Raw genomic sequence first — 27,000 nt, forward strand, 5'->3', positions numbered from 1 at the left:
AACTTCTGGGGAAGTGGCGAGGGGTACCCGGGGTCGGCCCGACCACGGCGGCGTTTCGCCTCCCGGCGGCACCTCACCGTCCGCAGCACCCCGAGCGCTGCCCACGGGGACTCCCACGCCCCGGGCCAGCCGGCGGGAGGCGGGAGCAGCGCGCTCCGGCCGCACCGAGGCCGGCGGATCGCAGGTTGCTCCCCGCAAGTTGGAAGAGCAAAGCAACGGCAAGGGCAGGGACCCCCAACCCCGCCCGCACTGTCCCTCATCAGCACTCACGCTGCTGTTCTCGCCCGTCCAGTGCACCATCGCCTGGTTGTGAGACGCGTCCCCTTTCAGCACGAAAGAGGTGCTGATGAGGGAGACCTGCTCCCGGCCGCCCGCCAAGGATGCTCTCCTGGAGCGGCCGCTCCCCGCCGCCGCCCCGCCGCCGCGCCGCGGCTCCGGCGGGCTGCGCGCCCCGCGGGTCAGGGCTACGGGGCGCGGGCGGCCGCAGGGCTCCGCGCAGCGAGGCGCGGCGGCGGCGCCCAGCAGCGGCGGCAGCAGAAGCAGCAGCAGCAGCAGCGGCGGCGGCGGCAGCCGGGCAGCCCCGCGCGGAGCGGCGGCGGCGGACACGCGTGGCCCGCCGTGCGCCATGGTGGCTCTCCGGCGTGGTAGTGACAGGCGGGGAGGTGGCGGGGAGGGAGGGAGACACCGCGGCGGAGGGCGGGGGCGGGGGAGGGCTGTAACCGGAGCGGGGCTCAGCAGCAGCGCCGTGCGCGGGGCTGCGCGCCCAGCCGGGGCGGCGCCGCCATCTGCTGGTCCGCGCCGAAACGCCGGGCGGGCTCCGGCACTCACGGACTCGGAATCGGACTCGGACACGGACACGGACACGGACACGGACACGGACACGGACACGGACACGGACACGGACACTCGCGCCCCGCGGGAGTCTCTCGGCGGCGGCGCAGTCCCGCCGCTTGTGAACTTCCACGCAGAGCTCCGGGGAGAGGCTTTCCGAGAGCGCCCGAGCAAGTTCCGTGGAGCCTCTCGGGGCAGGTGCGCTGCAGCCCGAGGGGCGCTGGGGACGAGCACCCACCGCTGCCTCTTTGGAGGGATGGCCTTGGTTTGGCCGTCCGTCCCAGGAGGCTGCAGTGAAACGGTCAGAAGGGATCTGTGGTCAGAAGCTGGGAGCTGAGGAGCAAATGAAGCCGGTGCAAAAATAGGATTCCTGTCATTAAGACAAGCGCTTCCATGGAGAAATGGACCCTGTCCATTCTTCTGCCCTCAGCTCCAAGGAGGCACCAGACTCATCACCTGCATTGTCCAGAGCCAGCTACTACTCCGTTATTGCCCGCTGGGAACATGTACCTTGTAATTTGGGACTGATCCATGGCAGCCCCAAGAAATGCTCTCTTGGAGTGGTCACAGCCGGGAGGGACGATGACTGGACCTGTGCAGGGTGGCATCACTCAAAGGTGAAGTGGTGGAAGAAGATTCAAAAGATTCATCAGAAGATGTGTGCTCTTCCTGCTTCACTGCAGTGTGCTGTGTAACTGTGAGTAAATTGGGACTTATGAAGCAGTTTGCCTCACATGCTGTGGAGACGGCACAAGTTAGAAACTCAGAATAACTGAGGTTGGCAGGGACCTCTGAAGAAGTCCTGGTTCAACCTGCTGCTCAGTGCAGGGCCAACTCTGAAGCTGAATCTAATTTCACAGTAAAATAAGGATACTTAGGCCTAAATGTAAGAAAACAAGTTTGAAAGACCATTGAGGAAAGTAATGACTCCAGGTATAGGTACCCAACAGAAGAGATCTGGGCTGGTTAAACCCAAGGTGAGTAAAGTTAATAAACCAGCTTTAGCCATAATCTGCCTCTACCCTAATGGCCTAGAAAATTAGGATTACAAAAGCTTTTCTAGGAAGATTAATAGAAAAAATAGTATCCACTGGTTTAACTGTACCATTTACAGGCCTGTGATGACTACCACAGTGACCTAAAGTGACCTGGTTATACCAAATTCATGTAAAAATTACTTTCAGCAAGCTATATAACTGTGTAGAAGCTGTACACCTTCAGTGCTAGGACACCTGTGGTAACCTGCCCTGTTATTACTCTAATAGCTTGAACTAGTAGGCAGTTTCAAAATCAGAATGACTCTCGATTTCAAAAGAAATGCAGAATAAAAATTAAAATAGGGTTGTTTTTCTTTTTAATCACATGTGCTTTTCCTGCAACTCCCAATAGAATCCTCTTTCAGAGTTCCAAGCACAGCCCCCAATCTCAAAACAACCTCTGTGTAGCCTTCCCCTTTGATCCTCCAGTGCAGTGTCTGAACTGAAGATATTGCCCCTTATCTAGGAGTCTCCAGATGCCAGTTATGGAGATTCTGTTCCAAACACCCTGCCAACAGGAGCCCAGGCAGTGACAGAAACTCAGGCAGGCAGCACCACATGACCCAGGTCACCAGTAGCTGCCTTTGAGACTCTTGAAGGGGTCATGTATCAAATTCATTTCTGAAGTATATCTTGTGTGAAGAGTAAGTTAATTTTTGGTCTCAGATCTTGATTCTGGAGACATTATCAAAAGCTCAGAAGGCCTAGGAGAAGCTATAGGGAGCTGTCTAAGGAAGGTGAAACAGGAGTGTGAGACAAGACTGACTTTGCATCCATTTAGTTTTCTCATAGTGTCTTATCCCTCTGAACCACTACCCTTGTAAAGTAAAACCACCTAGGTTTCAGTCAGCAGAAAATTCATTTTCCAGACAAAACCCCCTCGACTCTTGTAAACTGGTCTCAACAACAGCTGTGGTCTAACGCTTGTTTGAATCACTGCTGTTTGGGTCTTTTCTTTAGGGACACGGAAGTTGGGCAGTGATTCAACAGTCCACAAAAGACACACAAGCAGAAAGTGATTCCTGCTGGAATAACAGTTCCATACTAAGTGAGTCACCTTCCATCTTTTGCACCTCTGCACAAAGAGAAAAAAACATAATGCTGAATTGTTAAGAAAACATTGACCAACCACAACTGTATCAATTGACATGAAGGGGTCATTTGCCCATTATTAGGAATACAGTAATTTTGATTCTTACATCATGGCCTATCTCCTGTGTAGAATAACCTAAAATTATTCAGAAGAGATGGAAGGGCCCAAGTTCCTACATGTTAAAACTAGCATGCAAAACCTAATACTTCATCTGAATAAATGCAGTTGGACTTTGTCATGCTTATCTATTTTGCATTCACCACTGTGTTTGACAGGTTGGGCTCCCATGAGCAGCAGCAGCAAAGAGATGGTAACATCCACATTTCTAAGAGTCAAGCTCTCTGTAACTGTCAGTTACTGACACTTCCCATAATGAGACTTTAAAAGGAAAAGAAAACCAAGCAGTTGTTGCAGAATTAATGAATCCCGGTTTCCTCCAGCCTTGCACCTTATGGTCAACTGCAAGGTCTGCTTGAGTCTTTCCCCACTGTCAGAATATCTTTTCCATGATTTTCACAGGAACCTAGCAAACCCACTAATAAAGTTCTTCTTGTCTGCCCAATCACAAAACTTGCCATTTATTTTTGTGATCGTCCCCAGTTTGCCAGTTTAGCTGAAATTGTCTTAAGGGTTCAGAAGACTGATCAAGGTGGATGGACAGATCCACAGACCAGTGAATCACTCACTGACAAGGACAAATCAAGCCTTTATTCTTAGGCAAGTTAAATATTTCACCTAAAGAATGCTAAAGCTGAGAGAAATGGATTAATTTTTATGTATGAATTGCAAGACATGAGAACATGGGGATGAATCACTCAACCTACAACTATATTTGTCACTAATTAAATCCCTTACTATCAGGCTTTTAAGAGGTCAAGGATTTGATGGAACCCAAAGTAACTTCTCCATTTTCCCTTCTTTAGAGATTATCGTAACCAAGACAGATGTGTGGGCAACACTGTGAAAATCTTTACAGCATCTCTTATCTCTGCCACTTAGTGACAGGCTTTTGCCTGGCTTCTTCAATGGTTGTTGAAGCTGGTTTTACATCAACCGGATTAATACATACTTACCAAATACTGCAATCTAATAAAGAATGCATATTTAGTATATCACTAATTCACAATAATAAAAGCAGCAGATTGGATGAGAATGCTCAAGTTTGCAAAACTGGAAAAGAAGCTTCATTATATAACCCCCATTAATGCATTCAAAGTCCTATAGTTAAGTCACCAAAGAGATAAAATGATGTCTTAATATTGTCCAAAGTCATGTGACTGTGTCATTGGTCAGAGCCCAATCGTCTTGGGTAGGTACTGTACAAAAAGAGAAACAAAGGTTGATCCAACTTCCATCCACAGTGTTTGGTTATGCAAAGGACAATCAATACTTCTAGTCCAATGCATGACCAGAACATTTAATTACTTCTTATTCTGTTGTGACTATTCTAGGTGAAATGCAAACACAAGAGAACAGAAGTGCTACTGATTTTTATGGGTTTGTTAGCATCAAGGTTGCTAATAAAGGATGGAAGCTAATTGACAGACTAGAAAATATAATTTTGTCTAGAAAGACCAAGCAAGCTAAGCAATGTAAGAGACCAACTCTGATAAGTGAGGAGCTCTTCCAGTGTAAAATCTTGTTTAACTAGAACTTTTTAAGAGTTGCCAAAAGAATGGTTTAGATTTAGTTTAAGGATTCCTAAAATAAAGAGGCTTCCTTAAATGTCTGTAATCTTTTATGTCTCTTATAAACTCTGGTTCAGCAAATACACAGGGGCAGACAAAAAGATAAATAACTGCCTATCACAAACCTCTAAGCTCCTCTAGTCCCAGAATAGAAATAGAAAAGGCTCGGAAATCCAAGGCAAGTTTCTTCCTGTTAATGGCAGAATTATTAGTGTTATACTAATAATATTTACTTACATTTTTACTAACTGTCAGATTAGATTAAAAGGCTTAAATTAACTCACTTCATTTTTACCACATTAATTTCTGATCAAATACTGGAAATATTACAGAAAGCTTCAAATTCCACTCAGGCAGAAACCAAGATGCAGGGCAAATACTCCTTTTGCTTGTAAATAAAAAATATTGATAACAATTTGTTACATCTTTCATCCTCATAGCTGCCTTAGGTTGATAAATCAAGATGACTGCAGATGCACAATATGGTGGAAAATCACAGAAGAATTACCCATTTAAGCATGCCCCTCATATATTGTTCCTTTCTTTTAAAGGCTGGTTTAAATTAATGTATCAATGTGCATTTAGAATACCTTATTCTATTCATTAGATACAAAACAATTTCCAGTTATATTGTATTTATGTTGGCCACATCAATATGAGCACAGGGACCTGCAGGTTTTTTGACAAAATGCTCATGCATGAAAGCAACTTAATCTCACATGTTTATCAAAATGCCCAACTCCAAAACACCTTATGATTCACTCTGACCATATCATTAGATAACAAATTAATAAAGAGTAAAGCTTTACTTCCTTGTTACTCAATTAATAAAACCCAAATGTCTTCTTCTCTGTTAAATGAAAATTATTATACATAATGCCATACCCTTATGCCAGACAGTAGAGCTTTTATTTAGCTATGCTTGTGAGGTTCCAAAATAATTTTTATTTGTAAACTGCAACTACAAAAAAAAAAATATTCCTATAGTCAACAAATGTAGGTGTCTTAACACTTTTCTCAGTAGTTGCTCCATCTGACAGAATAAAAAACGAAGCAGGTGTCAGGTTGTTTTATTCTCATTAATTCATTGATACATTGCTGTCAGCAGGCAGCCCAGATGCCCACAGAAGAAAGCCTAATTAATAGGTAGCATTCCTTGTCACAAAGAAAAAAAAAAAAACTACTTCTGTGGGAAGTTCTGAAGTTAAAAAAAGTGAGTAACTACCTTTGTTCTATGAAGAACTGACTAAGCTACAAAGTACATGTTCAATTATCCTGTTCAAATTTGAACAATATAAAAGAGTGGATTTCAGTGTAGTGTATTATCTTTGATTATTACAGAGAGCTCTCTCCAGGTATGGGTATACTAGCTGACATTCACTTATGAGAAAAAATTTGGAAGAGCTATAAGTGGTTTAAGGAAAAACTAAATAGCTTCCAATTTTACCAGTATCAAGTTAGCAAACGGCATGTACACAGAAAAAACTGACACAACCACCCCTTGGCCAATAGCCTGTAAACAGGCAGTCACTGTTTCAATCAAAAGTAATTGAGCAGCTCAGAACTTTTACTACTGAGTAGGTAAACATACATTATAATTTTGTTTAGTTCTAGCTTATAAAATAAAAGAGAAAACAACTTGTAAAATCACTGTCACTGAGGGAACAGGCTGACTATTAATACAGGCTGTCTTGATCTCCTTAGGTTTTGCCTTCCATCAATCAAAAGAAAAAACAAACAACTAATCTGTACACATTTGTTATGCCACAAAGCCTGAAACAGTGGCTTAGTCCAAAACAGAAAATAAAAGGTGAAGTGTAATGTTGTTGTGGCTATTGTAAGATTATCTGTCTTCAACCTTCATGATTTCTCATCAACAATTAATGAGCAGAGTTCTGAAAACATGAGAATTGGATTCATTGTCTACACCTTAATAGTTCACAAGAGAACAAAACATTTTTCGTTTATGTGGTCAGCTAGACTGTGGGAACTTGTTTTTCCCAGAATAGCTTTGCACTCATGTGTTTTCTGCCCTAAAATTTCATGGAGCTTATTTGGCAAACTGTGGAAAGTTGAGAAATATTTGGGTATTTAGAGAATCACAATGTGATATGAAGGATGTAATCCTCAGGTTTAGATTCAGCTTCCTATTTGTCACTTAAGTTCCTTTTATTTCAAATATAATGTTAATCTCCTACCAACCACTTAAATTCTGATCTAATCTTATCAGCTTTTTTATCAGTGTCATTTTTTCATACAGTTTGCTATACAGTTGCATTTCTGAGAAACTGGTGTGAGAAACATAAATATTAAGCTTAACTAAAATCAAACCATTCTAAATCAGTCCTAGTCTTTTGCAAAGTTTCCAGAGCTCCAGCTGTAAGATTTGGAGACTACATAAAGGCACCATTTTCCTAGGAGGAGATGTTCCCATCTGGTAGATGTTTAGTGGGAAGTCAGTATGACATGTTTACAGCTACCTCAGTCCCCCTGAACTCTTCACAGAAAGAGCTGAGCAAGGAATGCAGATGTGAGTAGGATCCAATTTATGGTTAATACATTTGACCATAGAGCAAATCCTTGCTATTATTGCAAGCATGCAAGCTTAAGAGGGTGTGGGACTGGGACCTAACTGTGTGGTCTTGCATGCCTATTCCAAGGGATGGGGAGGGCTTTTGCTCTGAGTTTTCCAGGGAGTGTGCTAAATTTTGTCTCATGGCTGAGGTCTGCAGATACAGCACTGGCTGGTTCAAAGCCAAACCAAGAAAAATGAGAGGGTTTTCTGCAAACTACATATTCAGCTAAAACATCATAGAAAACCACACTATTTTAAAGCTGTGAAATAGATTTACTTAAGTAACAACCTTTAGGAGTGTCTTCTTTAAATATTAACTGAACTGTACATGAATTTTGTTTAGGTAGTATCTTTTTTTTCTGAGCTGGCTTATTCTTTTTCATGTCCTTTTCTTTTTTCCGTGTTTGCTTGCTATAAAATTTTGCTTGGTCTCGGTGAATAGACAGAGATAAGTCTTTCCCCAAAAAAGGAAGTTACTGAAATAACGTAGCACTCTGAAAAATGTGTACTATCAGATGCCAGGGAAGCTGACTGCCACACATTTTGGAGAAGATAATTAAAAAAAAAAAAAAAGCGCTGTATGATAAATAGTGAAAATTAAAGTAATAGAACCAAATCGACAACTGGTGCCAATTCCACTCCTACAAACTATTGTTTTTGAAAAGCAAAACAGCTGGAGGCAGATGTTTTATGTAAGTAAAAGGCTGGAGGGCTTCGGAATCATGAGCTGGAGAAATACAGAGCACTTCACACTTTCCAAAGCACCCATTATCTATTCCATTTCTTCACTTAGGCATTCGTTTCTTTTAAGTCACTCTTGCTCTGCATTTGAAACAGTAAAACAAAAAAAAAATCCTGCCATATTCTTAACATCTTAAAAATCTTACTTTATGCACCAAGCCAGGTTGCTTATATCAAGACACTATACTACTTTTCCCAAAGAAAAGGTACCTTTTGTCATTGTCCTATAAACACAGGATGACCCAACTACCTTGAGAAAAATCAAACTGGTGCATAAATATCACACCATTTTGAACAGCTCTCTATAAATCCCATCATTGGTACCTCATATAAACACAAAGGATGAAAGGGTAAAGTATTTATCTGGTTTTTTTGTTTTCTATGTGATATTTCTCTCCAGTCCCAAACATTTGTGGCCCACTGTGAAGTTTCCTTTTACTCAAAATCTTGAAAGAGTCTAAATGTCTAAAAATGCAGGTAGACATTTTCAATGCTCTTGGTTCATAATTGCTAGGATGATCAATGGGAGTTATGAGCCCATGTGCATTAGAAAATGAATTTGCATTTAGAAATTTAGCATTAGTGGCTGTTTCAGTTTTCTTTGGAATTATCAAAAACAGAGAAGTCTGGCAAACATCTTTGTTTCTTCCATATGCCTGGTACTTCATTCACTGGCAATAATACCATGTGAGAGGTAAGTAAGAGCAAATGTGCATCCATAGGAAACAATTCACTTGCCCAGAGAGGTTGTGGACTCTCCATTCCTGGAAGTGTTCAAGACCAGGCTAAATGGGGCTCTGAGTAACCTGGTGGAAGGCTCCCTGTCCATGATAGGGAGTGGAACTGGCTGATCTTTAAGGTTCTTTCCAACCCAAACCATTCTGTGATTCTAATGTATAAAGCTTATACAACAGCTTATAGAGTCACAATATTTTTCATAGAGCTCCAGCTCTAAGATCAGGAGACTACATAAAAGTCTCAGTGCTGGCTTTAGCAAGCGTGACAGTCCTCACATCTTCAAAGAAAGACTGAAAACACAGAATAAATGAATCCTCTACACTCAGGATATTGGAAAACAAAGAAAGAGGGGTCAAGAACTTCATTTTAATTTCACATTATTTAAGACATTCTCATGATTTTTCAACATTTTCGTTTTTCTTTCATAGTGCTGTGGCAGAAGGGTCTAGCATGATCATTCTTACCATCTTCTGCCTGACTAAACTTGCAAAAGCATTTGGTGGTTATCACATTACTGCACTTGGGATGGTTGCTTCTGCTTTTGAAATGATACTTTGAATCACAGAATCGTAGAACGGTTTGGGTTGGAAGGGATGTTAAAGATCACCTACTTTTGACTAGATGCCATGGGCAGGGAAACTTCCACTAGATCAGATTGCTCAAAGCACCATCCAGCCTGGCCTTGGGAAGCAATTTTTATAAAAAAGGAACTTAAACTATCCATCTTTGGTTAATAATTCTGTATCCCTGAACTATAGAAGACGGAACACAAAATCTGGGGAAAATGACATTTGAAACACCTAACAAAACAAATCTGCCTAGGGCTCATGAAAGAGTGTTTGAAATCTGAATTTGCATCACCCAAACTGTAAAAATTGACAAAGAAACAGAGAATGACTTTTATATACATTTTAGTGACAACACTACTGCTAAAATCCCACAGCTCACTCTAATTTCAGATATGATTCAGAGTAGCCAGAGAAGTAGCACATTGATACACTAAAATACTTAAAATAAATACAATGGTTAAAAAAAACCTCAATCAAACAGAATGATCATATCTTTTCTTCCAAGACAACTCGCTCAAGAAAAATACAGTAAGCCCACAGATTTGTTTCTGCTATTGTAAAGATTCTGCAGTTTTAGTCTGCTGTAATCATATATATTCATCCATCCATAAACATAACTACTGTAAGTCTTATTCAAGAAAAGCCATTAAAAATACCTGAATGGTAGAGCAAAAATAGCAGTCTGAAAAGCAAATAAACCATCCGTAGCTATTTTTATAAGACTGAAACCACCTACACCATACTGTCAAAAATTGCTTTTCCCCATGAATTTTAAAACTGTTTTATGTGGCAAAAATAATCACCCCCTGTGCCTATAGTGCAGTGTTTATATGTTTTCCCTTGTTCAGTTTTTGATACAGGAATAAATCATTGTTCCTGCAATTTTCCAGCAGTAGGTTCCAGCTCTTGTAGTTTCAGCCTGCATAGAACTCCTTGAAAGGACACAAATCTTCTGATTTGGGAAGAAAATATTAAAAAAAAAAAAAAAAAAAAAGTCCTTCTCATGGGGTCTCTGTTGTCAGCAGAAAATATCAGTGAAGAGATTCAGTTGTACACATCTTGACAGAAAACAGAATTTTTCCCATCCCCATTTTATTTCTACCACTTTGTTTTCAAAGCACCTTAATTATATAGGTTTTTCCACCTCAGCTATATTAGTAGTTAGCCCTAGGGATATGAGTATTACTATGAATCAGGTGAATACTTGATCTTTTTTTTTTTGCCCAAGTATCGTTCCATCTCCAAAACCAGTCTAATTCTTTGTCTAACTTACTGGACAGAGAGTATTGCATATGGCTCCTAGACTTCAATAGTTTAATCAGTCACTGCAGCACCATTTGATACAGTACTTGTCACTGTTAGGTTATAAGTTATGGAAAATATGTTGAATACATTATTGATCTTGCAATTAAAAAAAAAAAGTAAAGGAAGATCCTTACCAAGGCTAACAAATCAGCAGAGACCTTGAGACCTTTAGCAGATATTTAACTCGTTTAACTTAAGTCATGCAAATGGATCCACTGATTTCACTAGAAATCTTCCTTTGCATCCCTTGAAATAAATATAAATTATTATTTAAACTAAATTAAAGTTAATTTTAATAAATTGTTTAAAAGGGTTAAAATGGTGAAAATACTGACTTCGTGTCCATTGCATCCACTAAGATTAGCATTTCAGAGAAGGATTCACTTCATGGTTGTATTTCCCATACTAATGATGCCTCAATGTAAGCCATCATATTGGCCATCTGGACCTTTTATTTCCAACTTACTCGACAGCCTTATTCATGCTGTGACCCCTAAACCAGGCTGGAAATCCATTTTCAGCACAGTTAAAGGGAGAGGCCACTTAGTAATCTAAAGTTCTTAGGTCCTAGAGGGATGACACCTTAGACATACCTGGATCCCAGGTATGTCATCAGGTCAACAGACCAGCCAAATTAAAGGATATTTCGGTCTATGGGTTATACAGAGGATGCTAATCTAGGACAGGTAAATGCAACAGAAATACTGCTGTTACTTCTGGCCACCAAACACCTACCAGAGAACAAAAGCAGCCTCTGGCCATTCAGAAGTTAACCACCTCTGACATGTACATCAAACTTAATAATGTCTTAACAGCTTACAGCCATTTACTCATTGCTTCTCCTACTATAAATATTGGGGTTGGACCTTAGATAATCTTACTGATAGGCACACCAAACCTACAGGGATCTTTTTCCAGTGGATGTAAGCCTTAAATAAGCTCATATGGAAGAAAATGTTCCAAGAAAAATTCCATTAGAGCCATAATGTAAATAAGATATGTTTCCTAACTTCCTTTATTTTCACTAGGTTCCATTATTTCCAGTTAGTTAGACATCCTTTCAATCTCTCCAAAAAGTTTAACTCTTCCTCTTCATGGTGTTTATTACTTTGAAGAGTTCTGCCAGCATTCCCCATCATTGTCATCTTGTAATTGTGGTTTCCCCAAGTTTTATACGTTAAAATAGATTCACACATAGGGTTGAAAGAGACAACCCAACAAGCTCTGCTTAAGCTCAGTTGTGCTGGCCCCAGCTATGTTACCAAGGCTGCTGGGCTTATGCTGAGTTACCCAGCTGAAACTCCAGCAGAGACTGCACCAATTCCTCCTTGAGACGTGTCTCACTGGACACCAGGAAGAGATTCACATCCATGTTTGCTTTTTCCTTAGGGAGCTTCCTGGAGTGGCAAGTCAGGATCTGACTTTTCCTCATAAAAGGTTTCCTGATTATGAATGTTCTGCACCATTCTTTATCTTCTTATCTCCTCCACACCTCTAGAAGATATATATTAGGCATCTGTGCATCTTGTATTACAAGAGGACCTTGCTTTTCAGCAGCAGAACTTTCATGAGGGTCTGTGCAACTTTCAGAGAATATTATCCCATGGGATTTATTGTTTCCACAAATGCACTTGACCAAATTTCTAAAACATTCTGGATCAACATCTTCAAAAAGTAGAGCAACAGTTTTCAGAGCAGTTTTCTTACAAAAACCAGATTTCGTCATGCAGATTGTGATTGAGGTATTTACCACTGATCAATAAATGCACCACTTACTTCTGTAGTTAGTTTGATCCTGCAATTTTGAGTGTTAAAATAGATTAACCTACAATAAGATAACAAAAGCACAAAAAAAAAAAAAAAGAGGAACAGGTGGAAAGCTTCAGAGTTTAAGTGTCTCCCTTAAAACAAATAAACAAGAAAGAAGATATTTGCAAAGATTTGAGTTGAAAGCTCTTGAATGTGAATACAATCTCATGAAATATTGCCAAGACTTGATCCATTAATGACAACAAGATGAGAACACTGTCATTGGTTTAGTAGGGAGCAAGAGGAGACTCTTTAGATAACCATGTACCAGTCTACTGAGTCAGGGCCAGACTGCAGGTAATCAAATACCTCCTGCTGTTCTGATGAGCATAAGTAGATCACATCACCTTCTGTGCAATATCATGCTTTACACTTCTCAGAATAGCATCTGCCTCTGACATATGTGTGTCACAAGGGTTTGGGTAGGGAATACTTGGACAATAATATTTTAGAAGAGCTTTTGTTGGCTCTTGTTATTTTGCAAACATGTGCAGGTGTAAGAGGCAGAAAGGTTTGGCTCTTAATGCCACAACAGTCCTCATCTGCACACCTGCACTGCTGGCTGCTCTTCTCATCAGAAAGCTGAGAGTTGGTAACTGGCACTGCTGTATGATTAATTTTAGTGTTTAACATCTACTAGCTCTGTGCATTGACAAAGCTAATCAAAACGAAATAATATGTGGCATTACCCAACTGGGTAAAAATACAGCAAATTATGTCCAATTCTTACCCCTTTTGAAGTCAACAGAGTTAATTGCTCCTAACAGCATATGTGTTGAGCTTAGGCTTGGCTATAGACTGAGTGCAGCTGTAGGACTGACCAATACAGAAAGGATATTCATTTGGCATGTTGTCTGAACATCCTTCTTTCCAAATCCTCAAGGAACCATGTTGGATAAGATACTTTAAAACAGTCCTCTCCTCACACAAAATTTCAACATAGCATCTGTTATTTTACCATATTCAACAGCACCAAGGCCATCAACACACACCAAATCCCTGAAACTCCCACAGGATTCTCTTGTGATAGGCATGTGATGCACTGATTCACTCACTCAGGATACTTTGTCATGTGGCTGGACTGTGGTGTTGAGCCTTCTTTTCAGAGCACTTTTTATTGCTAAAGAAACCTGTGAATACTTGTCTAGATCTAGGAAAGCACTGGGAACACCTTTCTCAGCAATTGTTTCATATGAGAACTGAATTTGTCTCTCTGCTATTTTTATTATGTATTTCTCAAAAAAAATCAGGAATCTATTGTCACAACACTTTCAATGAAACATATTCAATTTAGAATTCACCACTATGAATGTTTCCCTTCCAGCTTGTATTCCCATGGATTTCTCTAAGAAGCATTATCCTTTTAAAGCCAGGCATTTCTTCCAGGCTTAATATGGTACATTCATACATTTGTAACTGGGTACTAGATATCCAGCCAAAAAAGTAGCTACAAGTAGCTACCAGGCCAGTGTGCAAATGTTTCTGTGCAAAATACACCAGACAGAAATACAACGTCTCTCCTATTTTGTTGATGACCCATGTTGCCTGTCTCCAGAGGTGATCAGATCACTCCAGATGAGACCCCAAGGATATCATACAGACATTAGGGATGATTTGGGAAGCAGAGAACTGAAGTTTGAGATTCAAGTTAATATGGCAACAAGATCTCATTCTCATCAGCTGAGAAAGTGGCTGAAAGTAAAGGGTCTGAAAAGCAGAAAGAAATGTTAAGGTGAGGCATCAGGAAACGTTCCATAAGGTGAATTGCCAACACTTGGAAGAGAATACCTCTGGTGACTGCAGATCCCTGAGCACTGTTTAAAGCACCAGTAGAATAAGGCTTTCTGGAGAATGGCTGAGGTACATGACCCTGGTTTGGAGCCAAGAGGTTCACCAGATAGCCATTACCAGCTATATTTTACATGTGCATAGGCTTTATATTAAACCAGAACACCACAAATGGGAATTTAGCCCTCAAACGAGCACAAGTACTCAGCAATACCTTTGACTCTGCTTTTCCTCTACCGCTTTTCAACCAGATATTCCTTTTACTCTTTTCAAGCTACAATCCTTCTTGTATTCCTTGGTCTTCTGGCCCATTTGCATACAGATTTTCAAAGCTCTTCTATGCTTTAGGCTTATATTATCATTTAGTTTTCCAGTCACTCTGCTTGCCAGCTTCTTTACCCTCCATTACCTTGTCTGATAGAATTTAGATTGCTTTTCCAGTATCTACTTCACCGAACCATTTAAAAGTCATTCTTAACCACTCTTGTATTATTTCCACAGTAACTTTCATTTATTATTCTCAAAACTCCTTACATGTTGTACATACAGGTCTAAGATTATGAGGAGAAAAATGTATCTTAGGAAGAAGTTTGTTAGTAGTGGAATATTGTGTAGCTTTTTTAGGCAGGTGTTTCAGCTACCAATAATAACTTTTTATCATGTCATGAGTACAAAAGACTTCCTGTGCATAAAACCATGAATACAACACTATGATAAGAAGTGCTTGTTGTTAACCTTACTGTGTATTTAACATTTTCATTTAGTATGTTTATTACTGTAGCTGCGGAGACCTGGGTGTTTTTGACAGCTTCACTTGAAGGTGCCTCTAAGGCACAAGAAAATATCATCTCGATTGTAATTGTTATCACTTGATAAACAAAGTAATGGAGAAGGAACCTATACAGTGTGTGTATATATATACACGTGGTTACTGTGCTAGAGAGAGAGAAAGAGTAAGGACAGCCTTTTTAGGGAAAAAAGACTAACTTTATTGAGTGGACAACCTGTATTTAAAGCATGTTTCACAGAGCTAAGACAAAACAGTAGCTTATTAGATAATTGGGAAAACGTCTGTGGGATAGTACTTCAAAATCGGTCCCACAGTCAACACCAGGTATTAATCTTTATTGTGAATTCCATTCTGTTTTGACCAGATTATCATCCTGGGAGAAATTTTCCCTAACTGAAGCTGAACCAGCTTATCAGCCTGGAAACGGTGGATATATATACATATATATATATAGGGAGCAGCAGCTACACCAAAGAAGCAGCCAGAGGCAGCTGTGGAGCTCAGAAGTGAAAGACCTAAAGGAAGTACAAATCAAAGAAGTATCTGCTACAGAACCTGTCATGTCCAGTGAAGAGAATTTTGCCATTTGGGTGCTCTGACAATCTTTAAAAGTAGGAAAGAGTGCATTACATGAGATTGAAGGGGTAAGTTCTCATCTTCCTGGATAAACTGCACAGCTGATTGTAAGGTAAATGCCCTGTAAAGACCTTGTAAATATCCTGACAAGGTATTCAAACATTATTTTCTCCTAGTATGGTGACATTTGTTAAAACATAAATTGGGAATAGATACAAACACAGCTATCACTGTTGTGTTTATACTTTATCCAGAGAAGTTGTGGACTTCTCATCCTTGGAAGTGTTCAAGGCCAGGTTGGATTGGGCCCTGACCAACCTGTTGTAGTGAAAGGTGTCCCTGCTCATAGCAGGAGAGGTGGATAAGGTCCTTTCCAACCCAAACCATTCTATGTTTCTATGAAATTCTGAATGCAGTGCTGATCCTGCCATTTCACAAAGGATGAAACAGAACCTGAAGAAGGGAACGTGCAAGGATGATTGAAAGTATGAGCAACACCTGCATGAGAAGAGGCTGGTCAGACTCTTGAACTTAGCTGACTAAAGAGGAGTACAATATAGTTCTGTGAAATAATTGGTAGGGAGAAAGTAGCTCATGAATTTGGCATGCAGAAGGGCTAAAACATTTTAAAATTTAGTATAACTAAGCTCTACATGAGATGTTGTAGAAACCAGAAGTATAAAGAGACAGTAGAGAAAGGTAATGGCACATAAAGGCATTTGAACATCATGATACAGGTGGAACATCCAGCCAGATCTGAAAGTCCACAAATTGCCATTTACAGAAAGGCTGGATGGCACCAGGGAAAGATTATTCAGTATTTGCCCTGTTTCCTTTCTTTTTCTCCACACATCTGTTACTGGATATTGAGAGAAAGTGTTCTATTATATCTTTCTGCGTTGTTTGTATCATCATTTTAACTTTTTAAATGCAAAGTAGCTAAACTTTAAAAGCACAGCTTTATATCCCTATGAACTACACTCAGATACAAAACAACAATAACTAAATAATAATAAAGGCATGTGAAATTCAATGGCTGATATGATGGCATTATCAAACTAGCTGGACAACTACCAGAATTTAGTCCAAATGCTGTTAATTTCATGACCTTTAATTGACTTTTGCAAGCTATTAAGCAAATAAGCCATGTGAACATGTGGGACACAAGAAACTTGGTGCAAAAGCATCAAGCTTGAAGTCTCCCTCTTAAGGAATGTGTTATTTCAGTGAAGGAAGTGGTGGAAGATTACTGAATTGTAAGAAATCATCATCTAGTCACAGAGGGATTTAGGAAAATGAAATGATTTAGTGTCTCAGAAATTGTGAGGGTAGACTGGAGTATGAGTTCTGGACAAATAGGATTAAAGACATAATAGCAAAAACAGAAGTGTAGAAAGAAATCTGTATCTGCTGGATAGATTATTTTTAGTTACTAGACATTTTCAGCGACCATTTTGGTTAAAATTCATTGAACTCTTCCTAATGCACAGTGACGGTAAAATTCTAGCAATGCTCACCAGTAAAAAGGAGCTGCAAACTATCAGGTTTCTAAATATTCAGTTTTAGCCTCATGCAGGATGACAACTTCCATTTTAGAGTTTTTGCTCACACTAATCTCCTCTATATCGCCTACTCTCCTAAAACATTACATGGCACCTACCTGCTCCTTTGCATTACAATAAGGTGCAAAGTCTATTCCAGGTTGATTGGGCAAAGTCTTGTCAGCAACAAATACTACCAGAAATTATGGTCTCTATCATATAATTAATATCAGTCTGAATAGAAGTAAGGTGTAGTTGCTATTTATTAAGATTCTGGCTCTAAACCATGAAAAACATGTATAATTAATTTCATTAAAAGACAGCAGATTCTACTAAAATCAAGTGCCCTCTCATCACTGTCATAGTGAATGTTCTGTTACTGGTTCTGTTATATGGTCTGCATATAACTTCATTTAGTTAATTCTCTTTAGAAAAACTTTTGTTATCCTAACTTACAATCTCAACATAGAAAGGGTGTTGTTGGAAGATTTGATTTTACTCTATTTTACTCCTTTCTGAAAAATATCTACTTTGTTGTTTGAACTACACCTTCTGAGTGTGAAGTTCAGAATTTTCCATTCACACTTGGACTCTCAGCTTACAGGTTAGTTAGGGAGTGCAGTCTATTTCAATAATGAACCAAAACAGACTGTTCCAATAAAGCTGAGAAACTGAATCACACAATTAAAGTCCCAACGGTTTGGGGGTTTGTCAGGTTGTTCAGCACAAATGGAAAGAGAACAAACACCAAACCCCAGAAAGGATAGCTTTTAAATTTCAGTCAAATGACAAAAATTGTAAAGAGTAGGAGCATGGATCAATATGGTTCCATCTCTTGCAAAACGTTTGTATTAAATATTTACATTCTGAAAGCACCACACTGTACCTGATTTCTGTGAGTTTGAAAAATGGATCTAACATAAGGATCTGAGTGTTGCATCTAAAAATATGCTCTTAAAATATGTGGGAGGTGATAAGCACAGGATTCTTAGGGAGGCTGAGATATCTGGCTTCAGCTTCTTGCAGTAGAAACTCTCCTTTAGAAATAAATTAGAATTTTTTTTTTCAATAGTTTTTAAGGACATTGAGAACCATTATAATTTCAACAATTATTTCTTGTATATTCAAAAGGTTGTCTAGTTTAAGCAATGGCATAAAAAGTGTCAGAAAATCCAGTTTTTCCCAGACAAAGCCTTCCAGATATAAACCACAATCAAAATAAACTATGTTTTAGTGAGCTCCCCTGATTTAAAACGTACTTCAACAACCAGTAGCATTAAGAAAACTCAAGATGGATTGACACTGATGACCGAACACGTTGGAATCAAAGCTATTCTAACACAAACAGGTTACATCTCCCTCACAGCCAACCTGTTCTCAGAAAACATGCAGGAATATTATACTTCTACTCCCTTTCAAATTCTGGTGATTCAAGCATAACTATTGGTGGAACCAGACCTGTCTTTCCCTAGCAAAGAGGCTGTTATTATTTATTGTCACTAAATGACTCAAAAAAACTTATTGGTGCTGCTCAAAGGTCAAAGGAAGTTAAAACTACAAGTGGAACATCCATTTGCAAGAACACACCATTGTCTAGAAAAATAAAGTAGATAGAGCTGCAAGAAATAAAAAAGAAAGGAGCAGGGATGAAAATGTTATTTCTAATATGCCAGAATCTGACCCTAAAGGAAGGAGCTTCTTGTTGTGAGAGTGGTTGTGGAGGAAAGTCGGGGCATGGTGCTTCACTCCATTCTCTGTCCCTACACTTCATAAAGGTACTGTGGGTGCGAGGAAAGCAGCAGACCAGGAGGAGCACATAATACTGGTCAGATGTACCCAGCAGCAGCCCTGCTTTCACATTATAGCAATCTTCTTAGGAAAATTTGTAGCATTCTCTTGACTTTCAAATCTCTGAATAAAAGCTGATCATTTTCAGGAGTTTTAAAATCAGAGGGACAATTCTTGTTGCAATGGCACCTACTGAAATCAAAAGCAGCTTTGTTGGGGGTACGCTGTGGAAATACAGCTCCATAAGACCTTGAGATCTTCACACTCCATGATAAGGAAAAGACAAAAATAATAAATAACTTATATTCCACAAAAACAAACAAATGAACCAAACAACAACAACAAAAAAACACCACCAAAACAAAAACCAAACAAACAAATAAAACCACCTGAAAATGCATTTAAAATAAAAAAAGTTTTCCTATAAACTGCAGATGAACATTTCTTATAATCCCCATTCCTTGATACAAGGAATAGTAGTTTCTGTAATTTATAACCACAGAAAAGGATGTAATAAACTAAATAAATTAAAAATAAATTTCTCCCAATATTTTTATTTTCTTCTTTTAAAAATACTGGTAATTCTGAGTTCCATGCAGAATGTTTATCAGCAGAAAGGAGTAGTCTGAAAGCATGAAAGCTGCTCAAGTGTTGCAACATGTCCTTATGTAGAAGACCACTGAGTGATGTGAATGCTATGATCAATCTGACAGTTTGCAGACATATTGAGCAGCAGGAAGACTGAATTAGAATTTTAAAATATCTCACTAGAAACTGTAGCTACAGCATTTGCTGTGCAGTGAGCCAATCTGAAGATGAACGAAAAAACAAGACAAACAAAACTGTATTAGCTGGCTGATAATGCACCAGCTACAGAAACAATGTAAGGAGGAGAAATGCAGAAGGAGAGCTGGATTTTGCTTATTCCGTATAGTAAATCAATCTTTCAGTGTCATGAAAAATTACTGGGTTTAGCACCTGTTTTTTGCATAATTAATATGCAAATAATTAATTATCAACAGAGTACAGAAGGTGAACAGGGTACCTGAAGTTATGAGCACTGAAAGAACAACTTTGCCAGACACTTTCTATCAGCCTTGTGCAGCATTAAACAGAGAAAAGCCCTGGTCCTCTCCAGCTCCTCCAAGGAAGACAGACATTAATGACAGTGGTGATCAGAGTCCTGAACAGCCCAGTACCAAGACAGTCATGGTGTTCCAGTGCTGTGTATCTCAGATGAGTCTTGCACGGACTGACTGCTACAAGGAGGGAACACCAGGGATGAATGCTGAATTTGTAAGTAACAACTGATGATAGGTAAGATCTATCATGACAGGTTGACTCATGCATTAGGTGAAGATTCTTTTATAGTCACAGAAAGTATATAATAAGCTCTCAGATTTTTTAATTGCTGTGCACTTGAAAGTTCTGGAAACAATAAATTCTTTTTTTTCCCATCACATCATCCAGCAGTTTAGATAAAATGTGTGCAATTAGTAAGATGACAGATGTATACTGCTAGGCAAAAATATTTTTTATTTTATTCTTGTATCTAATATATATGTGCATATACTATAGATCTACTCTCTGTATCAGAGAGCATACTCTCTCTCTCTGATATGTAACTACTCATATATTCTTAATTTGTATACCCAGTGTATTGTGTCCTTTCACTCTTTGAACATACAGTATATATTCTTGACATGAAGTGAGATTTTTATATCTATATGCACATCAGGACTCAACCAGGTAATAGTATATAGCCTATTACCTATAGTAATTTCAGGAGCAATAGTATTGCTCCTGCACAGACATACATTTTTTTGTCCATTTCAAGTGGTTTGAGGAAAAGGGATGTAATTTTCTTCAGATTTTTCTCATCCTGCACTCTTGAACATATCTCAGCATGTTGCTTATTCTTGCTAATTGCAGCTAATGAAGCTACAATTCTCAGGCACTGTTACTTCCTAATCAGGATTTATTCCTGCTGGATCCTTTGGCCATGTGGTCACCAGCTCATCTTTAGCTGAGTTTGCTCAGGCTGTTAAGGGAATGACATAATGTATTTGTCTGACTCACTGACCCAGGGAGCATTAACCTATTGGAGCTTGTCCAGAGAAGGGCAATGAAGATGCTCAGAGGTCTGGAGCACTTCTGCTATGAAGACAGGCTAAGAAAGTTGGGCTTGTTCAGCCTGGAGAAGACAAGGTTCTAATGAGACCTTACAGCACCTTCCAGTACCTAAGGGGGGCCTTTAACAGAGCTGAAGCGGCACTTTTGACAAAGGCATGAAGTGATAGCACAAGGAGAAGTGACCTTAGCAGAAAGAGACAAAGTTTAGATTAGGTATTAGGAAAGAATTCTTTACTGTGAGGGTGGTGAGACACTGGCACAGGTTGCCCAGAGAATGCCCCACCCCTGAAAGTGTTCAAGGCAACCAAAGTGGATGGAGCTCTGAGCAACCCAGTCTAGTGGAAGGAGTCCCTGCCCATGGCAGGGGGATTGGAAAGGGATGATCTTTACTATTCTTTCCAACACAAGCCATTCTAGCATTCTATGATTTCTTTGAAAACACAGTCAGGCTATCTCTTCGGGAAGGCCAGAAATATCTTTATCTCTGGCTGACAAAAAAATAAAATACTCCTGTCCTTCCCCAGGGCCTTCTTAGAAATAATAATGCAGAGCAAGCATTGGTGTCAGCTTTCTCACTCCTGGCCCACCACTCAAAGACACCTGCACAGGCTCTGGTTCATGCCAGACTTGGTCTCTTGGTGAAGATTTCCTAAAAACATATCAACTATGCAAAAATTGCCAAGATGATACCACCACAAATTCTGTTCCCATTGGGGAAAAGTTTTGTTCATTACCGTATCAAAATGCCTTAGAACTGAAAGGCAGTGAAAGCGTGCACTGCTTTCACCAGTCCACTCAGCAATCCAACATGTGAGGGTTTTAATCCAGACACAGTTCACTATACATTAATCCTGTCTGAATTAATTAGACACAGATAAATCCTAAATTAATTAGAAGCTTTCAGGAAGGAGACAGGAGCACTACTGTAAACAGATTGAATACAAAAGCTTCTGATCAACACACAACTGCAAATAAAAAGGCCAACTGTGTAGGATTATGGGAGAAGGAGGGAAAACAGGATTTCTTGAGATTCTCAGACTTATTTTTTGTAATGGATTGACATAAAAATTTAGTATGCCATCTTATTCTAGTCATTAGTATGTCTTCAACTGAAATAGTGCATTTAGTTCTGAGAATCTTACTTTCCTCTATTATCTTTGAAAATAAGTGCTTCAGCAATATGTCAACAAGAAGAGACATATGATGGACATATATAATCAATGGTATAGTCACAGTCAGCCAAGGTTAGGTATACCTTCAATCAGGAAAGTAGTGAAGATAAAAGGCAGAAGTATTTTAAATACAAAAATTGTCAGTTAACCTCTGAAATTCAACATCAGCAGGCGTTAAAAGCAAATCTTCAGTGTTTATATAAACAGGATGAACACACAATTTTTATAGCAGAAGTAAAAAAAAAAAAACAAACATTTAACGTCATGTTTGGGTGGATTTCTCACTGACAGCCATTACAAAAATGCCTCTCCCAGAGGAAGATCACTGTGTGATTTTAGAAAAGGGTTTCTCACATCTCACTGTGGAATAGGCCATTGTCAGACCTGGGATATCAGACTAGAGACACAATATTTTGACATACATGGCAATTCTTGTGTTCATATACTTCATTGTTCACTAAAGTGATAGTTTATTTAGACTAGGGCATTAGTTATCTTCAGCAACCTGGCAGGAGATAAAACAAATATCAGCAATTTTATCTTTTTTTACCAATTGTCAATCAGTAAGAGGCACAGAGCTGAAGCAGCCTTTTAAGGACATTGTATGTTCAAACTGCCTGCAAGTCCAGGACAGGATTCACTGATGAGGCTGGACCCTTCTGGTCCTAAATTACTAAACAGACATTGTACCTGAAAAGCAAAGTGTTTCAGGATTTTTACATTAGGATCACAATCTCCATTCAAAAAAAGCAACATCAGTTATGCTTGAATATCCATCAGTTTGATTCTGCATGCAAGGCACATACACAGAAAGAGCTCTACACCTTCATGTCTGAGCCCACAAAAAGTGATGCAGTGATGCTTGAAAGCGCCTGAGCCACTGGCAAGACATCTGTGCTTATTAAAAGCAAGAAAATAATAAATTCATATTAATTTTTTGTTTGAACATAATTTGAATTTCATATTAGTTATGTTTGTTCAGATTTAGAAGCATCTGTCATCCAAAGCCACCAATCTATATTTTATTCATCACAAACCATTTAAATCCATTGTGCAACAACCTGAAGTAACAGCACAGAATTTAAAAGTGTTACAATTAAAAACACAGCTCAGCATTTTCCAAATTAATGGTCTTCTGAGGGCTTTTGTTGTTCTTTCTTCATTATCGTTCTTATCCAAAGGTGAGCTGCTTTTGTTGGCTCAGTTTCCCTATGGTGGTCAATTTATTTTATGTACTTACAGTTAAAAACACAGAGAGAGAAGGTGTTACTAGGAGTAAGACGAAATAAACACCGAAAAAAGCAAAAGGCCATTGATAGTCACAGACTGGTTAACCACCATGTAACTGAACACGAGGCTGCAGTGGATGGGATTTCCTGCAGAGTAACTTAGCATTTCAATACAGGGAAGAGCATTTCAATTCAGCTTTAACTGCTGAGTAAGCCTTGTGCCACTGAGGAATTACTGAAAATATAATTGTCAGGCTCCTGCCACTGAATCTTTCTTCTATTTCCCATCTTGTCACAGAATTTTCTATCTTAGAATAGTGAGACTGTCTGAAAAGTAAAGAAAGCTATGCTGTTGCCTTTGAACTACTGACAATTTGCAGCTATGCTGATTGCCACAGATTTTAAAGATAATTTGAACTGCCATGTAGAAAACCTTAAATAATTGTTACTTTTGTTTTGCAATTGTATTCTTTACTTAGTCAATTTTCATTGTTGGCATGCATTGCTATTTTCTCTTTACTGACCAAAATTAATTAAGAACTTATTTGAGTAATACACAATTGTTTGGACTCTTTGGACTCTGTGAATAGCATCTGTCTTGTTTGTTAAATGTCTACTTCTTTGTAACTTCTATCAAAATGAATTATAAATTCATATTAACATAAATTCAAAATGAATTATAAATTCAGGATTATAAATTCTGATTCATCCCAAATGTATAACACAGCATTTGAAGCTATTTTATGAAAAGTAAAAATCTTCAGTCTGCTGTATATCTGAAGAAAAATGTCAACTCATATTTCCTCTGCAAAACTTCCTAATTGATAAGGAAGGCTTTCCTAATCTAAAATTAGCAAACTAATCTGATTGTCTCTTATTCCTGTTGTCACCGAGTTTTTAATTAGTAGATCTGATCATCCTATCAACAGTTTGAGAGAAAACCAACTTTTTCTGCTCTTTCAGCACAGGTCAATTTCTCAGCCTAGTATTAAACAGTTATTGAACTGAACTACCTGAAAAGTCCAAAATAATTTTTTGTACCTGCAGAAAAAAAACGGAACCTGTATTATAGCCTCAGTAATCAATGGTTTAAAACACTTGCACTCAGTGACTGCAGTGGTTTGACTACTGAAAATATTGACAGTATAATACATCTCTATGAAATAAAAATAACTAAAAAGTAACTAAAAGTATTTTTAATAATTTCATAACTTATTATATACTCATGTTTTAAATGTAGGTGTTTCTAAAGATGAATTTTCAAAGGAAAATACTTTTAACTTAAATTTTTAAAATAATTTTAAATTACTTGGGTTTTATTCTTCTTTAGCATTACAAGCCAGCTTGATAAATAACTTATTAGAATTTATTTTTCATGATCACATAGGCCAAGGAAGAGGAAGAAGCACATTGTCATGCATGTTTATACATGACCATATTCCTGGGGCCTCAGCATGTACCTTGCTGGATCTTCTGGGAGTCTGAAGCAGCAAGACATGAGTGAACCAAAATAACAACAAGCTGGGAAAAAAGAGAGATATGGTGTAAGAGACCAAGGTTCAGCAAAGACAGACCACAACACAAGAAAATGCTTATACAGGAAAATAAAAGCAATATTGAAGAGGAAGTCCCAGAAAAGAAAAAAAAAATGGAGCAAATTTCAAGGTGGTCAGCAGCAGCCAAACATCAAGTCATATTTGCCCTGTTGGCCTTTATCACAGAATTGTCTGAGTTGGGAGGGACCCACAAGGATCATCGAGTCCATCTCTTAAGTGCATGACCCACACAGGGTCAACCTTGGCATTCTTAGCACCATGCCCTGACCAACTGAGCTAAAATCAGGTCAGTGTATGGAGCATATAGGAAGTGCCTTCTGGCTGCTGCATAAAGTGCCAAATGTCCAGGAGCTTTCTCGTGGTGTGCATTTGATTCATACTGGAGATCTTTATGGTGTGGAGGACAATTCATGGCTTCAGTCATCATTATTAGGGATTGGGGCATATTTGGTACATACCCACAGCAAATCTTCTGGTTTAGTTTCCTCTCAAAGCCATTTAGGTCATTCAGACTGTGACTGCTCTGTGGTGCAAAGAAATCCACAGTAAGTGTTGACAGCTGGGAGATCTGCTTCAAAAATACTCTTCTGCTTCAAGCTGGGCTGGCAGTGAATCCACCAATGACACATTGGAACCTGGATCTTCCTTCCATACAGACCATCAGGCTGGTCCTGCCACACAGTAGGATGTCATGGCACAGGAAGAAGGGAAGGAACACTGCTTCATGTACAACACCACATAGAGGCTTAACTCCTAATTTCAACTGCTGTGAGAAGGGAGCCCTTCACATCGAGGCTGTGTGTTCCTGTTTTGGAACAGGTAACATTCATTCTGACATTTCCTGAACTGATCTCTTGGAAGCCATTTATAATATTTGTGTGTGTAATTAAACACATTTGCACCGTTCCAGAGGAGCAAGGGGATGCTAATCTTAAAAAAAAAAAAAAATCTTTTCTTACATATAGGAAGATGAAAGAATACACAGAAGCAATAAGACTATAGAGCTGCACAACAAGCAGCATGCTGCAGGGTGGAAACCACTTACAATTAAGTTCCACTTACAAATATTTTTTAAAGGTTAAATGAGCATAATGTTATAAAGATGGTATAGATTTCTATATATAAGATTTACATACTAAGGCTGACAATGCCATTAGAAGATTTAATCTCTAGTTAAAGACTATTATCATAAACAACCTACTGGATTGCAATTGCTGATTTTCCTTTTTACCCAACTATCTCTGAAGTCTTTTATTAACCCTCTGTATGATCCTGAATATAGTTTATGATCACAACATGTATTTCTGTGGTTTTTTTGTATCCCATCCACTTGACAACTTCCCTAGACTGAAAACAAACCAACATTTTGGACAGTGCTTACAAGCAGGTGTTATCAATAAACTATGTTATCCTGTTGGAAGAAAACCAAAGTTTATTGCAGTTCTCCTCTATATTAAGCACTTTGCCACTTGGGAGGGCAACATTGCTTACAGAAAAAAATGTTTCAAAGCAGTTTAAAATTAGTTCCTTCTTTCTGCTATTATAGTTTGCTGGCACTCTTCCTTTCTCTTTTCCTTTCTCTATGTTCCCTTTGGGACAGATGGAGTGAGTAACAGTGAATAAAATGATACAATTAAATTAAACACAGCAAGCTTCAGCAAGCACAGTTCCTGATCCTGCAAGATGCCAAGTACTCTCAAGTCAAGATAAGGTACTTAGAGCTCTACTCTGAATGAAACAAGCATAAAAGACTAAGTACGAAACTCATTAATATGGAGCAGGCACCAAAGAAGGGCATCTCTTCCCTTACCTACAGGACTACTCCTGAATCACTTAAATGGTCAATTACCCAGGTCATCACTGCAATATCAATTTCCATTTTTGACTCCCACAGTCCTATGAAAATCAATGACTGTACCATTGGTGCATATTGGTTTTCATGCACTTTGATGCTCCCGTTTCCCAAACTGCTGAAGCCAAAAATTGATATTACAGTATGTTCTTTATAGGATGCCTAATAATAAAATATGTTTTTAATGAG

General features: G+C 38.9%; 2 protein-coding genes across 10 annotated transcripts in view; one reads left to right on the top strand and one right to left on the bottom strand.

Annotated features, from left to right (window-relative positions):
• The window catches only part of SORCS2 (sortilin related VPS10 domain containing receptor 2), a 532,019-nt gene extending 531,377 nt beyond the window's left edge, over nt 1-642 (bottom strand). For 7 of the 9 annotated variants that reach the window (XM_088163094.1, XM_088163093.1, XM_014895306.2 and 4 more), the window contains exon 1: nt 271-396. In XM_088163094.1, the coding sequence (XP_088019220.1) occupies nt 271-300 (30 nt within the window). In that variant the 5' untranslated portion in view covers nt 301-396. Of the gene's footprint in view, nt 1-270 lie in introns of all 9 variants that reach the window. The other 2 variants (XM_088163095.1, XM_014895301.2) reach the window with 2 other exon arrangements.
• LOC148223871 (uncharacterized) lies at nt 626-27,000 on the top strand. Its single transcript, XM_088164396.1, has 3 exons — nt 626-1,808; nt 15,329-15,608; nt 24,791-27,000. Exon 1 carries the CDS (start codon nt 626-628, stop codon nt 1,166-1,168), a length of 543 nt encoding a protein of 180 aa, XP_088020522.1. The 3' UTR covers nt 1,169-1,808; nt 15,329-15,608; nt 24,791-27,000.

The sequence above is a fragment of the Sturnus vulgaris genome, chromosome 4 (genome assembly GCF_052056855.1).
Source record: "Sturnus vulgaris isolate bStuVul1 chromosome 4, bStuVul1.hap1, whole genome shotgun sequence".
Lineage (NCBI taxonomy): Eukaryota > Metazoa > Chordata > Aves > Passeriformes > Sturnidae > Sturnus > Sturnus vulgaris.

What these genes read in the sequence shown, in the direction of transcription:
- LOC148223871 (XM_088164396.1), top strand. Translation starts at nt 626, where the DNA reads ATGGTGGCTCTCCGGCGTGGTAGTGACAGGCGGGGAGGTGGCGGGGAG.